The following is an 18,204-nucleotide window of genomic DNA, read 5'->3' on the forward strand; positions in this document are numbered from 1 at the left end:
TCTGTCACAGTCTGAGCCCCATGAATCGTGACATCGTCGTCTTGGAATATGCCCAAAAATCCACTGATGGAATAACCTGGTCATTCAGTCTATTCAGTGTCAGCTGACCTCACTCTGCTGGACCTCACTCTGCTGGACCTCACTCTGCTGGACCTCACTCTGCTGACCTCACTCTGCTGACCTCACTCTGCTGGACCTCACTCTGCTGGACCTCACTCTGCTGACCTCACTCTGCTGACCTCACTCTGCTGGACCTCAACTGGACCGACTGCAGGAGGAGACGACCTGTTTGTTTAGTTTAATCCAGGTGGCATCAAATATAAGTCACACCCCCGAACAAAATATAAAAAATAGTGACAGTTATAGTTCGGAAAATACTTCCTCTGAATACTGGTTTAGAGTACCTGTGTACAGAGTACAGTTACTTTGATCAAATTAAAGGAAATCATGGATGTACTTCTGTAATTTTGGTTTTGATGAATTCATTTAGTCGCACAGGGGCATTTACAGTCGCACAGGGGCATTTACAGTCACACAGGGGCATTTACAGTCGCACAGGGGCATTTACAGTCGCACAGGGGCATTACATCATTAAAGTGGTTATAGATCATTCTTCTTAATTGTCGCTGCGTTCAAATCTCGCGGGACAGTTTTAAACATTTTAATTTGAGCCACTGAGACTCACGTGACTCACGGCCGCGCGGCCTCAGAGGAAGTGACCACGTGACCAGTGACCACCTGTCAATCAACGCGCGCGCCACAGCTGTGCGCGCCGCCCGTGCTCCTGTGAGCGCAGATTCGCTCTTGTGCAGTGTTTTTCTGACTCTTTTCACACTGATCACACAGTTTCTTCTTGACTCAGACTGAAACATGCCTGTTTTTGCAGAGGACTCGGCGCAGCTGACCAAAGCGCGGCTCAAGTCTGACCTGGTCGCGCACAGCGTGACTCTGCCCCCGACCACGAGCAGAAAGGAGGTTTACGTGGAGCTGCACGCGGCGCACGTCCAGAGAAAAAGCGCAGATTTCTCCAGCGACGAGGAGCCAGAGGCGGTGCGTTTAACACTTTTATATGTCCTGATTTATGTTGATTCGACACAAATGTTCCGCAGTAAAGGCCCAGGCCGCGTTTATTTACACCACAAAGTCTCTTTTAGCGCAGGACAGTGGGGCAAAAGGTGAAAATGTTTTTCCGAATAAAACTGAAGACACAGCTCACCTGTGCACGAGCTCACCTGTCTGTGCACGAGCTCACCTGTCTGTGCACGAGCTCACCTGTCTGTGCACGAGCTCACCTGTCTGTGCACGAGCTCACCTGTCTGTGCACGAGCTCACCTGTCTGTGCACGAGCTCACCTGCTGGACTCCATTTTGTTTTGGTCGTGAACAAAAAGCGCATTCTTACTGCATCACCTACAACTACAGCTACAGCTACACCTACTTCTACACCTAAAACAACACCGAAAGTACACCGACAGATACAACTACACCTACAGATACAACTACACCTACAGATACAACTACACCTACAGATACAACTACACCTACAGATACAACTACACCTACAGATACAACTACACCTACAGATACAGCTACAACTACACCTACAGCTACAATACAGCTACAGATACAACTACACCTACAGATACAACTACAGCTATAGCTACACCGACAGACACAGCTACACCTACAGATACAGCTACACCTACAGATACAACTACAGCTACAATACAGCTACAGATACACCTACAACTACACCGACATATACAGCTACAACTACACCTACAGATACAACTACACCTACAGATACAACTACACCTACAGATACAACTACAGATACAACTACACCTACAACTACAGATACAACTACACCTACAACTACACCGACAGATACAACTACAGATACAACTACACCTACAGCTACAATACACCTACAGATACAACTACACCAACACCAACAGATACAACTACACCAACACCAACAGATACAACTACACCAACACCAACAGATACAACTACACCAACAGCAACAGATACAACTACACCAACAGCAACAGATACAACTACACCAACAGCTACAGATACAGATACAACTACACCAACAGCAACAGATACAACTACACCTACAGATACAACTACACCTACAGATACAACTACACCTACAGATACAACTACACCTACAGATACAACTACACCTACAGATACAACTACACCTACAGATACTACACCTACAGATACTACACCTACAACTACACCGACAGATACAACTACACCGACAGATACAACTACACCGACAGATACAACTACACCGACAGATACAACTACACCGACAGATACAACTACACCGACAGATACAACTACACCGACAGATACAACTACACCGACAGATACAACTACACCGACAGATACAACTACACCGACAGATACACCTACAGATACAACTACAGATACACCTACAGATACAACTACAGATACAACTACAGATACAGATACAACTACACCTACAACTACACCTACACCTACAACTACACCTACAACTACAGATACAACTACACCGACAGCTACAATACACCGACAGCTACAATACACCGACAGCTACAATACACCGACAGCTACAACTACACCGACAGCTACAACTACACCGACAGCTACAACTACACCGACAGCTACAACTACACCGACAGCTACAACTACACCGACAGCTACAACTACACCGACAGCTACAACTACACCGACAGCTACAACTACACCGACAGCTACAACTACACCGACAGCTACAACTACACCGACAGCTACAACTACACCGACAGCTACAACTACACCGACAGATACAACTACACCGACAGATACAACTACACCGACAGATACAACTACACCGACAGCTACAGATACAACTACACCAACAGCTACAGATACAGATACAACTACACCAACAGATACAACTACACCTACAGATACAACTACACCAACATATACAACTACACCAACATATACAACTACACCTACATATACAACTACACCTACATATACAACTACACCTACATATACAACTACACCTACATATACAACTACACCTACATATACAACTACACCTACATATACAACTACACCTACATATACAACTACACCTACAGATACAACTACAGATACAACTACAGATACACCGACAGATACAGATACACCGACAGATACAGATACACCGACAGATACAGCTACACCGACAGATACAGATACAACTACACCGACAGATACAGATACAACTACACCGACAGATACAGCTACACCGACAGATACAGATACAACTACACCGACAGATACAGATACAACTACACCTACAGATACAGATACATCCACTTCTACATCTACGCCTACGTCTTACTTGTAACTTGACCTTGTGGTGTCGTTTGTTTTCATGGCGTTGGATATGTTTAATGCCATATTTTGGGACAGTGTGTTCAAAGTAATAACATTTCCATGGAGACGAGCAGGGGGGCGGAGCATCAATCTGAAAAGTTGCATAGTGCACTTTTATATTCTGGTCCTAAATAAAGAGTTAAATGTGTAATAATGAACGGTGCAGTGTTTGAAATGTAGGTCAGTCTCAAACGTGGCTCAGTTTTCTCTGGTCCTGAGGTCAGGGGCTGACAGCTGTGTGCTCCGTATATATTTATATATTTATATATGTGTACATGTTCTTCAGTTACCGCTGCACTTAGACCGGGACACCTGTCGCGTTTCACCCGCTTCTCCAGTGTCTGAGAGCATTCAGACCTTTATAATGAGCAGAAACAGCAGCGTGAGGCCGACTCTTTAATGTAATATACTAAATGTAATGTACTATTCTTTCTATTAAATAATTAATTTAATTCATTTTTTTTTATTTTATTTAAAAGTTAAATCCATTAAGAACATCTCATCTACAGTGTCCTGACCCAGAGGCATAAAACACACACTCCGAACGTGAGGCACGTGGAGGTGTGGGTTTAGGAGTGAGGAGCGGGTGGAGGTGTGGGTTTAGGAGTGAGGAGCGGGTGGAGGTGTGGGTTTAGGAGTGAGGAGCGGGTGGAGGTGTGGGTTTAGGAGTGAGGAGCGGGTGGAGGTGTGGGTTTAGGAGTGAGGAGCGGGTGGAGGTGTGGGTTTAGGAGTGAGGAGCGGGTGGAGGTGTGGGTTTAGGAGTGAGGAGCGGGTGGACTGGGTGGAGGTGTGTGATCTGAACTCTCTCAGATTGTTGTTCATTGTAGTGTCTCAGATCAAACTTCAGTCTTGTTTATTTGTTTCTTAAACTTCAGTCTTGTTTATCTGTTTCTCAGACTGTGGCTTGTGGACTTTAACGTCATGTTTGTCGTAGGAGGAGGAGCCAAACGACGCACAGACGCTGGACCCCAGCAGTTTGACGGATGACGGGCTGAAGGCGGCTCTGCTGCGGCGCGGCGTCAGGGCCGGACCTGTAGTCGGTGAGGTTCATGAGTCTCAGGACAATGGCTCAAAAAACACTTTTTGCTGTTTTTTTTTATTTTAAATTAGTTTTAATAAAAGATGAAACTGGCTGTTGCCATAGAAACGACCTGAGTGTGATTATGTGCTGTGTCTGTCAGCCTCCACCAGGGGGCTCTACGAGCGCAAACTCAGAAACCTGCTTCTGTCCAACGGCCACGACAAAGAGAAACACGAAGAGGACGGAGCAGATGAGGCTGTGCTGTATTCTGACAGTGAGGAAGAGGAGAACAGCGAGGAAGAGCGAGAAGAGCCAGGTACAAACACCTGTTTTAAAGGTGTAGCTTTTCTGGTCGAGAGTGCACCACCCGCTCGTGTCCAGAGCTTCACCTGGAATATTCTGCAGCAACGGCCACTGCCTTGAATTTATAATTACAGTTTAGGATTCACCGATACTGGTATCGAATATCGACGCCAAGACATGAGGTGGATCAGTATCGGCTCAGTGATATCGGCTCAGTCGATATCCTGCTGGGGATATCGATATCGATATTGGATGTAATGAGATGATTTACAGCCTCATGTTTGAACTTTTCTTATCCAAAGCTTCAGTCTGAGGTGAAGCAGGAATCACATTTACAGGAATCAGAGCCACGTTCTGTCCCTGCACTGGTATCGGTTCATAGCAAGTATCGATAGATTCTTAAAGGCAAAGTATCGATATCGGTATCAGAGCTGATAAACCCGGATCAGTGCATCTAATCACGTGTTTTTTTTTTTTTATTGGTAAATCAAAGAAGAACTTTGAAAACATCAAAGTGAGAATTAGTTTGAGCACGTCTCCTCTCCACAGACCTGACGTCTCCATGGAGATACATTTCATAGTATGGCATTAACATCCATGCAGAGAAGAACTGGGAAAGTTACAAGGTGCACCTTTTTTAAAATTTGTTTTAAAGTCAAAAAGAGAAAATAAAACTCTGGGTACGACTGAAGAACTCCAGTGAAAATGAAAAAACTGACCAACACAGAAATAAAAAAAAAACATTTCTTTTTACCTTTTTGTTTGTACTTTTATTATGTCTACTGACATTTTTTGTATTTCAACAGTCACTGAAGAGGTCCAAACCCAGACGGACCCAGCGGCCCAGTCCAGACAGGTGAGGTCACACTCTGCGTCTCTCCTGTGGCGCCTCCCTGTGGATAAAACCTGTAAATACCTGAGCTTGTTTTCCAGGACTGCTCGTCTCACAGTGAGGATCGTGTTTACCCTCAGTGTTTCTTATTATCGTCTCGTCTGGTAAACGCACTTTAACGCTTCATGTTCTCTTGTGACCTGTTCATACGTGTGTGCTGACTTCTGTGTCGACTTTTGCAGCGTTTGTGCGCTCCTAAAAACGCCAAACCTCGTCCCAAACAGAACCCGAGGAATGTGTTCAAATCATCGCAGCTCGGTCGATCTCGGTCTGGCGTTAGCAGAGCGCCCTCTATAGACCAGCCCTCACGATTAGCAACAGGGGTACGCAGCTCGCGGTTGGATTTCATCATTTTATACATTTCCTCTGTTACTATAGACACTAAAGGATGGTGATATATCCACTGAATTAAAGGCACATTATGTCACTTTTTCCTTCCATCAGAAAAGTTTAAGATGATATTTCAGTTAATTGAGGGTGTGCAAAATTAGGAAACTGTAAATGTTAATAGTAAAAATGTAACATAACATACAGTGTTCTCTAGTTTATCTCGGAAGTCGCGTTCTAAAAATAACAGGAAAATCCTCAAAGTATCAGCTTTATTTTCTACAATTATGTTTTGCAGCTGTAAAACTCCTCACCACACACTTTATACAAGAGAAATGTGAGAAAAGTTTATAAACACACTCAAAGTTCAAACCTTCGTAGGCGTCTTTGTCGGTGCAGAACGTTTCATCGACATTGTGGGTTTTGTCGGGGAGAAAACAAATTGCAAACGTACAGCACTTCAGAGTCACACTGAGATCCAACGTTTATGTAAATTTGTCTGAACACATTCTGTACTGGACAGGAGACACGGCACGGAGGAGACTGATGGACAATGGTCTACAGTCCAACAGCCAATCAGGACGCACGACACAATGGTCTACAGTCCAACAGCCAATCAGGACGCACGACACAATGGTCTACAGTCCAACAGCCAATCAGGACGCACGACACAATGGTCTACAGTCCAACAGCCAATCAGGACGCACGACACAATGGTCTACAGTCCAACAGCCAATCAGGACGCACGACACAATGGTCTACAGTCCAACAGCCAATCAGGACGCACGACACAATGGTCTACAGTCCAACAGCCAATCAGGACGCACGACACAATGGTCTACAGTCCAACAGCCAATCAGGACACACGACACAATGCACGTTCATACACTAAAAAAAACATGTAAGATTACACACACAAAAAAATCTCCAAGACCACGAAAGGTGAAGCACAATATAGTGAGGGGGGTGTGTGTGTGTGTGTGTGGGTGTGTGTGTCATTTGAAGCTCCATTCACTTGTGATACTCACAGATCTTAAAGACACATTTACTTTTAGTGGAAGAATCTCTGTATCTGTACTTTTACTTAAGTAAAGTGAGTACTTCATCCATCGCTGCGTGTACTTCAGATTAATACGTTCAGATCCGGTCCCTCTTCTGCACGAGCACATTCACCTCAGGTTTTCATAAATGTTTAAATAATATAGTTTATGTTTATTTGTTTATATTTGTTTATTCCAGCCGCCTGCTTTGACCAGTGGCTCGTTAGAACCTCAGACCTTCAGTATTACGCAGCTGGTGGCCGAGGAAAGTCGTTTTCTCTTTAGACATAATTAAAACACATTCATTGTTTGATTTTTGTACATTTTTCTTCACATTGACAGGTGGAGGCTCGGACTTCGTGTCGGTCCCTTGTGGACGCGTCAGACTTTAAACATGTTCAGAGTCAATGGTCACGGTCCAGCGGGGTCAGGAGAGCCTCTGGTCACTCGCTCGGGGTCAGTAGAGCCTCTGGTCACTCGCTCAGGGTTAGTAGAGCCTCTGGTCAGTCGCTTGGGGTCAGTGGAGCCTCTGGTCAGTCGCTCAGGGTCAGTAGAGCCTCTGGTCAGTCGCTCAGGGTCAGTACAGCCTCTGGTCAGTCGCTCGGGGTCAGTACAGCCTCTGGTCAGTCGCTCGGGGTCAGTAGAGCCTCTGGTCAGTCGCTCGGGGTCAGAGCCTCTGGTCACTCGCTCAGGGTCAGTAGAGCCTCTGGTCACTCGCTCAGGGTCAGTGGAGCCTCTGGTCAGTCGCTCAGGGTCAGTGGAGCCTCTGGTCAGTTGCTCGGGGTCAGTAGAGCCTCTGGTCAGTTGCTCGGGGTCAGTACAGCCTCTGGTCAGTTGCTCAGGGTCAGGGTGATGTCCATTATCTTCGTTGTTGCAGTAACTGCAGTGTCTTTATGGAGTTGTACAAATATTATTACTTCAGTCGTTCTGCTCGAGCTGCAGATTAACGACGCGTCATTTCCTCCACAGATTATGTTTTTCATTTGTCTGATCTTGATCTTAATTGTTTTACCAGTGATACTTTATATCACTGGACTGACACTGTTCAGTCCATTACAAACGATAATCTACAGGATTTTAACACAAAAGATAAATGTGTTTACTTTGCCTGTCGTGGGCTAAACGCTGCTGAATCTAAAATACATTCATTTTGTTGTATTTTCTCCGATTGCAACTAAAACTCAAACTGACTGGGTCACGTTTCTCGTCCAATCAGGCGCGTTGATACGACTCAAGGAAAATGACCTTCCTGACACGACCTCAGACCCTCGAGTCTGTCGTGGTTCACTTTTAATAGTGATAAAAAATCAATATTAAATTTTGCGATTTTACAGCGGCAGAAAGGACTAAGTGGGTGGAGCTAAAGGTTCAAACTAAAATATGTTCCTGACTCATGGTTTGAAATGAGGTACTGGCCCTTTAAGACGAGGAACAATATGATATTTTATGTAACAACATAACTTAACGGTTCCACTTTCTCCTTTAGCCTTTGGTCCGGACGCCATTTGAGGACGAGAATAAGTCACATGACCTACAGTTTTACACTCCTGTGGCTGAAAGGACAGAGGCATTACATCATTATGTCATCACTACATTGTCCCTGCATCGTCACCATAACATTATGTCACTGCGTCTTCACCATATGAGTGTTTCCTGTTTCATATCTGTAGTTTGGTGTCTGCTGATGTTCTGTTTTCTTTTTCACGTTCACATGTATGTTATAATCTTTACTTCTATGTGAGATTGAAATTCACCTTTTTTTTCTTCACGATGTTCACGGGTGTTTGGTCCATGATCAGTGTGTTTATTCCTGGTGAAATGTGTTTGTTTTGTGCTTCGTTCAGGCCCCGGCTCCAGATCCTGTGGAGGAAAGGTTTAAGGACTTGTTAGTGGACACGCCCACCGGAATCTAGTGAGTGATCAGACGATTGTTCTGAACGTAACCCCCTGTGTGTTCTGAGCGCGCTCAGACTGAACCTAACTCTGTAGTTCTTACATTTGTTTGGTGTTGGGGCGGCTCGGTCTGTACACTTTGGTCATGAGCTTGATCTTAAACCAACCTCTTATTCCACTTGGTTCGTGGTTCGTGTTCTCCTGGTTTTTGTGTCGATCGGGTTTAGTCTTGTTTTTAGACCTGGTTTGGTTGTTGTTCAGACCAGGGTTGAAATCAAACTGACTGAGGTTCAAAGGTCAAATTCATGATTTACCGCGCCTCAAATTAAAGTGCAAAACTGTTGCTCCCCTGTAGACTCAGCATGGTTCAGACCCGGTTTAGTCCCGGTTTAGACCTGCTTTAGTCCAGGTTTAGACCTGCTTTAGACCTTGTTTTGTCATGGTATAGATCCAGTTTAGACCCGCTTAAGTCCCGCTATAGTCATCGTTTAGACCTTGTTTAGTCATGGTTTAGTCGTGGTTTAGACCCAGTTTAGACCCGGTTTAGACCCGGTTTACTGCTGTCATATATTTTTTATTGTTCTGTCCCAGTGCATCTCGACGCAGACCAATCAAAGGAGCAGCGGCTCGGCCCGTTCAGTACATCTATCCTGACACCGCCCTAAGCCCCGCCTCCCCCCTAAGCCCCGCCTCTCTGGAGCGTCAGGAGGTGGAGAGGCGGCTGGTCTCCCTCAGAATACAGCTCCTGGTGTTTCTCTTCGTGGCCATTATTCTGTATGTGGTTTACGTTTGTGTGGAGGACTTTTCCTTTAACCCCGTGTTGGCTTTGATCGACGTCTTTGACCAGGGCTTAGACGCAGACGAGCCGGAGACTCAGGAGGTAGAGGAGTTTTTAGAAGTGGAGTGAGCCGTTATCACAATAAAATGTATCATACAGAAGTTTGTAAATTTATATTTGCAAATTGGAAACGTAAATTTAAGTTTCCAATTTATATTTGAAACTGTCATAACCAAAAATGTTTATTTAAATGTTTTGTTTTTATTTTATATATGTTAAATAAAATATTGAAATAACTTTATTAACAACACTCGTTCATACATCCAGGTTCAGTTTACTTTGTGTTGTGAAACATAAGATTTAAACGGTTCTGGTTCTTTGTGATTTTATAATCAAGTATTTTTATGTGAAAAATATTCAATAAAAGATGCTTTTCTTCAAATGCTGTGACCTTTTAAATATCAAAATATTAATTCTCAGCCATTGCATTAGAAATGACTTCATATTGTGTTTTTATAATTGTATAAAAATGTTAACACTGAGTGAACCTTGGGCCAACCGGGACATTTTAAATAAAACGTTTTGGTTTAAATTTGCTTCTTTCATTTGCTGTTTTTACTTTTACTTGAGTAGTTCTGCCCGACCTCTGCATGAAACTGAAATATGATATTTAAATAATGCAAAACACGTTTATTTTAAGTCTTTTATCTAAGTTAAATATTGACAGTGGTTCATGTGAATCTCCAGTAGATGGCGCTGTTCCTCCGCTTCAGTTCACCTACATCACGCTGCGTGTCCAGACTATGGTCCAGTCCGAACAGCGCAGCCACAATGACGGACACGGGGAGAAAGCTGCGGATTGTAAAGATGTTAAAGATCCTCCTGAGCTGCGGCGCGTTGACTCTCGTGGCGTTACTCACGGCCGCGTCGTTACGCACGACGTTTATGGACGTCAGCGCCGGACTCGAGCGCGTCCCGTGGGACAAAACCTGCAACATTTCATTTGATATAGACCCGGACCAGAGACAGCAGCTCCTCGAGAACTTCAAAGGTCTGAGCACAGGCCCGTGAAAACAACAACTGCACGTTTGGTCTGCAGTGACCTGCGTGTTCTACATGTTCTACGTGTGCATGTTCTACGTGTGCATGTTCTACGTGTGCATGTTATACGTGTGCACGTTCTTCATCATGTGCATGTTCTTCATCATGTGCATGTTCTTCATCATGTGCATGTTCTTGATGTGATTCTTCTTGTTCCAGAGGCGATCCGGATCCGCACTGTGTCGTTCTCCCGCGCGGACCTCAACACATCGGCCCTGCGCCACTTTGACAGTTTCCTTCATAAAGGTAAAAAAAAAAAAACATGTGTCAGTGTTTTACCCCCGAGAGACAGAGACAGACACAGAGACAGAGACAGACACAGAGACAGAGCTAACACTAGCAGCACATTAGCTTAACCCCGCTCACATGATCCTCCAAATGATCCATATTACGCACACATGCGCGCCTTTGACGCAAACAAGGAAGTACAGAGGTAACAGAGTACAGAGGGAACAGAGTACAGAGGGAACAGAGTACAGAGGGAACAGAGTACAGAATGAACAGAGTACAGAGGTAACAGAGTACAGAGGTAACAGAGTACAGAGGTAACAGAGTACAGAGTGAACAGTGTACAGAGGTAACAGAGTACAGAGGGAACAGAGTACAGAGGGAACAGAGTACAGAGGGAACAGAGTACAGAGGTAACAGAGTACAGAGGTAACAGAGTACAGAGGGAACAGAGTACAGAGGTAACAGAGTACAGAGGTAACAGAGTACAGAGGTAACAGAGTACAGAAGGAACAGAGTACAGAAGGAACAGAGTACAGAGGTAACAGAGTACAGAGGTAACAGAGTACAGAGGTAACAGAGTACAGAGGTAACAGAGTACAGAGTGAACAGTGTACAGAGGTAACAGAGTACAGAGGGAACAGAGTACAGAGTGAACAGAGTACAGAGGTAACAGAGTACAGAGGTAACAGAGTACAGAGGTAACAGAGTACAGAGGTAACAGAGTACAGAGGGAACAGAGTACAGAGGTAACAGAGTACAGAGGGAACAGAGTACAGAGGTAACAGAGTACAGAGGGAACAGAGTACAGAGGTAACAGAGTACAGAGGGAACAGAGTACAGAGGGAACAGAGTACAGAGGTAACAGAGTACAGAGGTAACAGAGTACAGAGGTAACAGAGTACAGAGGGAACAGTGCTGATTGTGCTGTCTGTGCTGTCTGTGCTGTCTGTGCTGTCTGTGCTGATTGTGCTGTCTGTGCTGTCTGTGCTGTCTGTGCTGTCTGTACTGTCTGTACTGTCTGTAGACCACTGAAGGTGAACTGCAGCAGTGCGTGTGTCGTTTTATGCTTTATTACTCTTTATAATCATTAATCTCGCTCTGTCTTAATGTATATTTTAAATATTTTTTATTATGTCACAGGATTCAGTACAAAACATTTTTCTTATTTCATTTATATTATTTTAGTGAAGTGTCATCTGCATTTGTATTTTGTCTAATCTTGTCTCTTTCATTTATTCTGTATCAGCATTTCCTACCGTCTTCTCTTCGAGCCAAGTCAAACATGAGCTGGTGGCGAACTACAGTCACCTGTTTTGGGTTCAAGGGTCACGTCCTGAGCTGGAGCCGTACCTGCTCTTGGCTCATATCGATGTTGTTCCAGCCTCAGAGTCAGATGCCTGGGACCTCCCACCATTTTCTGCAGAAGAAAAAGATGGTTTCATATATGGACGAGGGACAGTGGACGACAAGAGCCCACTCATGGTGAGATTAGAACAAAAAAGATGAATAATAATACGATTTTATTAATAATAAAAAGATTAGGATGAGAATGTGATGTGGACGTGTGCACTGGGCCGAGGGGGTGTGGACGTGTGCACTGGTCCCAGGGGGGTGTGGACGTGGTGTGGATGTGTGCACTGGTCCGCGGGGGTGTGGATGTGTACACTGGTCCGAGGGGGGTGTGGACATGTGCACTGGTCCCAGGGGGGTGTGGTCGTGGCGTGGATGTGTGCACTGGTCCGAGGGGGTGTGGACGTGTGCACTGGTCCGCGGGGGTGTGTGTCTAAACTAAATAATCACATTTCTCTCTCAGGGAATGCTGCAGGCGTTGGAGTTCTTACTGCTGAAAGGCTACACCCCACAGAGAGGATTTTACATCGGCCTCGGACATGATGAGGAGGTACTGATCGTAACTGCATGTTTGTTTCGAAAATGTGACCATGGGGCAAATTATGTGTGTTAATTGGATACTGGAATATTCCACATTACGGCTTTAAACTTGTTCATGTTGTTGGTTGTGCAGTGCACCGTTGATGCCACCCACAGTTCTGCACATTCATTAATAAAACACTGTCTCGTAAAAAAAAAAAAGTCACCACCATCAAAAAAATAAATAAAAATGGACCAACTGGACGAGGCTCAGACCTTTTTTCCATGTGGAGATTTTTTTTTTTTTTTTTGGCCAGGCAGTATATAAGTGTTGACCTGTTCTGTCTCACTTAACACACACTTATGTAATATTAAAAACATTGAGTTGAGTCGTTTTATCGTTCACAGGTTATGGGAAATGATGGAGCCTTGAATATAGTGCGAGTGTTGAAAGCGCGTGGGGTCAAGTTTCTGTTTATCCTGGACGAGGGATCGGTCATAATGGACGGAATCCTTCAGGGTCTCGATGGAGCTGCCGCTATGTAAAATGTGACATTCAGTCGTTTCATGCATAGTGACGTCAAACCCATGGAGCATTTATGTTGAAATTTCCAGAATTGCTACAACTGAAAAAGGGTCAGCATCATTAAAGCTGAGTGTGTCGATGCCACCGAGCCATTCGTCGATGCCTCCCAGAGAAACCACCATTGGCATACTGGCATCAGCGGTGAAAAGGTAGAAACCAGACCTGCAATAAATGTTTTTCTTATTCTTTGGCCACTAGATTAAATCGTTTGTATTTTAGGAGGGCCTATTTGCACAAGGAACAAGTTTAGAAGTTATCAACCCTTTATCAGCTCTTTCCAAACACAGCTTCTTATTCAACATCACCTCTACCTCCGTTTTAACACTTTATCAGAAGGAGGAAATAGATTTTTAAACTTTGTTCCTATCCTTCACAAACCCTTTTGCATATCGTTAGTGTTCAAATGTTTGAAACTTACACAGCTGTAGATGGAGGAGTGAAGCAGGACTCTGCAGCTCCCATCCTGAGGACTTATGAAACCCAGACTCTCTTAAGTGTGTTCAAATGCAGAGGGGACAGTAGCTGGTGGTGTTTGTTCACTGATCTGAAGGTTGGCGGTTCAAATCCCGCTCTCATTATTTATCAGTTGAGTGTCAGGGCGGCAACAGTGACAAAAATGTACATCTTTTTTTTTTCTGCACTTTTTCATCTCGATAACGACATTCAGAATATATTTTACCAACACATCGTGAATATTATGAATGTGATCAGATGTGTAAATATTAAGGTTCAGGTATCGCACAAAACGAGGCATAAAATGAACCACAAAAGTCACTGTGTTCAGGTGTTTGGCGGCTGAGCTGCACCTTTTGTTTTAGATTGGAGGACAACCCGATGAAGCGTTTGTTCGGTCAGGGCCCTGAGAGTGGAATGTTGGAACATCTCGCCCATAAGGTAAAAACTATGAAATGTTTGAATTATGGGTCTGACCTGCATTTCACCACATCAGTCCTACGTGTTTTGTTTGTAGTTCAGGTTCCCTTTGAATTTTATCATGTCAAATCTGTGGCTGTTTTCACCTTTAATCGCCAGGTAAGCACGTTACATTAACAAAATGATAACTTTATTTAAGTCAAATGCTTTGGTTATCAGAGTCATGGAAAGAAATGAGACGACAAACGCGTTGGTGAGGACGACGACCGCGGTCACCATGTTTAATGCAGGAGTGAAGGTAACGACGCCTTTAAGAGCAAACAGCGTTTAGCGTTTAGCTCGTTCATCTTATTATGTTTTTTATGCAGCATAATGTGATCGCTTCATACGCAGAAGCTTTTGTGAACTTAAGAATCCACTCAGCGCATTCACTCAAAGAGGTACAACACACTAACACACTCTGTAACACACTCTGTAACACACTCTGTAACACACTATGTAACACATCCTGTAACACACTGTAACACACTCTGCAACACACTCTGTAACACACTCTGCAACACACTGTAACACACTCTGTAACACACTCTGTAACACACTCTGCAACACACTGTAACACACTCTGTAACACACTCTGCAACACACTTTGTAACACACTGTAACACACTATGTAACACATCCTGTAACACACTCTGTAACACACTCTGCAACACACTTTGTAACACACTGTAAAACACTAACACACTCTGTAACATACTAACACACTCTGTAACACACTTTGTAACACACTCTGTAAAACGCTAACACACTGTAACACACTCTGTAACACACTATAACAAAATCTGCAACACACTATGTAACACACTCTGTAAACACTAACACACTGTAACACACTCTGCAACACACTGTGTAACACACTATAACACAATCTGCAACACACTCTAACACACTGTAACACATTCTGTAACACACTGTGTTAGTGTTTTACAAAGTGTGTTACACACTGTGTTACACACTGTGTTACACATTGTGTTACATACTATGTACCATACTGTGTAACACACTCAATAACACACTGTGTTACATACTCTGTAACACACTGTGTTACACACTGTGTGCTGATGGGGCTGAGGTGTTGTGTTTTGTTCTGATTCATTCTATTTTGAACAACACATTAAAGGTGCTGTGCCTGATTTTTACGGTTTTAAAAATGTTAAAAACAACTTTTTCATTTTGAGCCGGACGCAGCCAAATAAAGTTACTCCTCATTCACCTTCATGCATTCAGAACATCCTAAGTACTCCCCATGATGAGTTTAACAAGAGTTTCCTGATTTTCCACCAATAAAACACGGCGGTCTCACTTTGAACTCCAGAGATCGTACCGCCTGCGCCGGAGGTACATGGACTGAGGTCAGGACAGACCCTTAAATCAGGGGTTCTAAACTATGGCCCAGGGGCCAAATGCGGCCCTGAGACCAGTTTTTATTGGCCCTCAGGCCTCATGCTGAATCGGCCCAGTTGATCATAAGCAGAACTTTTAACAGCAAATTAAACTTTCTACCACTATATCCTCAAACATCACATCGCAGTGAGACACAGACCTAAAATGAGCCGTGTTGAGTCTCATTAACACAGCGGCGCGGTCAGAGCTGTGTGTAAAGCACCGCACTGATCACGGTCTGTGGCCCTCCACATGTTTTGATATGTGGCCCTTGAAATAAAAAAGTTTGGGCACGTCTGCCTTAAATGGACCCAGTGTAAAGTTTGTGTTTGTCACTCACTTTTATTCATGTTTTTAACTGGTTCAAATGACACAAAATGTTCACTAGGTTTTGGAGTTTGTGGAGTCCACCATCGGGGACCCGCGTGTGAAAATCGATATCGTTGAGGGGTTTGACCCACTGCCCATCAGCCCCTACGACGAAACGGCTTTTGGATATCAGCTCATTAAGAAAACGCTCCTGGATTTGTATCCATCTGTGACTGTGGTTCCAGGTAACAACAAAAGACGTTTTACACATTTGTTTGGGTTTAGGGGTGTCACAATTTTTTATTTGAATTTAAAAAAACAAAACAAATGAAATCCATTCATCATGTGGTGTATTTTCACTTAATGTGCACTAGGTAACTTTTTCTGGTGGAGACTTTAAGTTACCTGCTTGTCTCCATGGAGATGTCACTGTTGTGCCTGGAATGTTCCACAGTCCTGCTTTAACTTGTGTAACTCCATGTCGACAAGCCGATTACTTACTTAAATCCCAGTCTAAGCCACAAGTTAAATCTATGAAAGGCATTGAGCAATAAAACCATGCAGCTGAATTAATGCTATACTGAGGAACATGAGCTGGTCGCATTCTCTAAACAGAAAAGTTACTTAGGCACGTCCATAACTCGTTTAAAGATGCTCCATTTATGTTGTACAGGGCTCTGCATTGCAAACACTGACAGCCGCCATTTTAAAGACCTGAGCGGCGCCATCTATCGCTTTGCTCCTCTTTGGTTTAAACCCGGCGATGCTCAAAGGTGAGACTCTGATGAGGCTCCAAAGCCGAACAAAACTCAATGAACCAAACAGCCAGTTCCATTTCAACCCGCTGACTTTGAAACAATTAAACTAAACCACAATAATTTCTGAACATACTAAATGTTTGCTGGTTTTATGGATAATGACGCCTTTAAAGACGGGACGCTCCCACACAGGACACCTGTTATACACTGACCTCACTCTTTGAGCACAGACTGAACCTGGACCGGACCGACTGGACGAGGCTCGGACTTGACTCGGACTTGACTCAGACTCGGATTTGATTAGTTAAATCCAGGTGCCGACTTTTTTTTTTTGCCGGGCGGTGTCTTACTGTAAATTTGGGACTATAAGCCGCAACCCCACGCTTTGAACCCTGCGGCCGATACAACAGTGCGGCTTATTTATAGAATTTTACTGGATAACGGCCACCGGGGGGCGCTCTCCAGCTGTAAACGCAAAAGTGAGACAGACGTGGGGAAAGATTCTGCTCTAAAGAATTCACTAGTTTTGATTTTTGAACTGTCATTTTGCGAAAAACACACGAAGAAATGGATATGATGCAGTTTTTAAGATAAAGAAGGAAATAGAGCCGCTGCACGTGAGCTCGGCATCGATGAATCCAACTCGGTCGATGTAAAAAGACGACAAAAGGAAATAAAAGCAGACGGTCCGTGTTGGTGCAGTTTTATTTTCTAAACCTGCAGGTGTGTTCATCCCGTGTTGATGTCGTGTTGGTGCCAATTTTCAGGCACAGTTTTTAAAAAAGCGTGTCCGTGTAGCGTCTTTCTGTGTAAATATCTCACGTTACAATATGAAAACCTGCAGCTTATATTCAGGAGCGGCTTATATTTGGACAAAATTGATTTTCTTTTCAAATTTGGCTGGTGCGGCTCATATTCAGGTGAGCTCTATAGTCCAAAATTTACGGTACCTTAAATCAAACCTACTCTGCAAACTGTACATTTCATATCCTCAGCCACGTTCTCGTCGTTTCTTCTCATTGAAGTTATATTTGCAGTGATTCATGTTTGAGTTTAATCTTTTATTTTCAAGACGCCATTTTGCCGGTCGACCCTGGTTTTGACCGTCGCAGATTTTAACTAAGCAGAACAGACCTGATTTAAACACGGCTGATTTAGAAATAACTCTGCTCTTTGTTTTAGAATCCACGGCATCAATGAAAGGATTTCCAAAGAAAACTACGAGGGCCTTGTACGATTTTTCTTCACACTTCTCCAAAACTGTGACATAAAGAAACTTCCAGCCTCACACAGCTCTGTGCATGAGCTTTAATGTCAAATAAAAGGGCTTGAATGTGATTTATTCTGTTTATATTAAACAGCTGTAATCA

The 18,204-nt window shown here is 43.8% G+C and overlaps 2 protein-coding genes across 3 annotated transcripts; both read left to right on the plus strand.

Annotated features, from left to right (window-relative positions):
• Positions 1-769: 769 nt before the first annotated feature.
• Positions 770-9,816, plus strand: lemd1 (LEM domain containing 1). 2 transcript variants are annotated; one of them, XM_055222837.1, is made up of 8 exons: positions 770-1,050; positions 4,345-4,450; positions 4,592-4,747; positions 5,541-5,590; positions 5,668-5,730; positions 5,809-5,949; positions 8,838-8,905; positions 9,478-9,816. In XM_055222837.1, exons 1-8 carry the CDS (start codon positions 871-873, stop codon positions 9,791-9,793), a joined length of 1,080 nt encoding a protein of 359 aa, XP_055078812.1. In that variant the 5' UTR covers positions 770-870; the 3' UTR covers positions 9,794-9,816. The 2 variants fall into 2 exon arrangements, with proteins under 2 accessions (XP_055078812.1, XP_055078813.1); XM_055222838.1 differs by lacking the exons at positions 5,668-5,730; positions 5,809-5,949.
• Positions 9,817-10,450: 634 nt separating this feature from the next.
• On the plus strand, positions 10,451-18,195 carry LOC117374180 (N-fatty-acyl-amino acid synthase/hydrolase PM20D1.2-like). Its single transcript, XM_033970359.1, has 13 exons — positions 10,451-10,715; positions 10,925-11,011; positions 12,243-12,478; positions 12,810-12,896; positions 13,274-13,407; positions 13,481-13,600; positions 14,270-14,345; positions 14,422-14,483; positions 14,544-14,622; positions 14,693-14,764; positions 16,156-16,321; positions 16,750-16,849; positions 18,017-18,195. The coding sequence occupies exons 1-13, from the start codon at positions 10,496-10,498 to the stop codon at positions 18,144-18,146; spliced, it is 1,569 nt and encodes a 522-aa protein (XP_033826250.1). The 5' UTR covers positions 10,451-10,495; the 3' UTR covers positions 18,147-18,195.
• The last annotated feature ends 9 nt before the right edge of the window (positions 18,196-18,204 follow it).

Source organism: Periophthalmus magnuspinnatus, chromosome 7 (genome assembly GCF_009829125.3).
Source record: "Periophthalmus magnuspinnatus isolate fPerMag1 chromosome 7, fPerMag1.2.pri, whole genome shotgun sequence".
In the NCBI taxonomy this organism is placed as follows: Eukaryota; Metazoa; Chordata; class Actinopteri; order Gobiiformes; family Gobiidae; genus Periophthalmus; species Periophthalmus magnuspinnatus.

Bases quoted from the DNA above. Each gene is read 5' to 3' on its own strand.
- lemd1 (XM_055222837.1), top strand. From the start codon at position 871: ATGCCTGTTTTTGCAGAGGACTCGGCGCAGCTGACCAAAGCGCGGCTC. The intron at 5,591-5,667 runs GTGAGGTCACAC...CTTGTTTTCCAG, and splicing joins CAGCGGCCCAGTCCAGACAG to GACTGCTCGTCTCACAGTGA. The intron at 8,906-9,477 runs GTGAGTGATCAG...GTTCTGTCCCAG, and splicing joins GACACGCCCACCGGAATCTA to TGCATCTCGACGCAGACCAA.
- LOC117374180 (XM_033970359.1), top strand. From the start codon at position 10,496: ATGACGGACACGGGGAGAAAGCTGCGGATTGTAAAGATGTTAAAGATC. The intron at 14,346-14,421 runs GTAAAAACTATG...TTTTGTTTGTAG, and splicing joins TGGAACATCTCGCCCATAAG to TTCAGGTTCCCTTTGAATTT. The intron at 16,850-18,016 runs GTGAGACTCTGA...TCTTTGTTTTAG, and splicing joins AAACCCGGCGATGCTCAAAG to AATCCACGGCATCAATGAAA.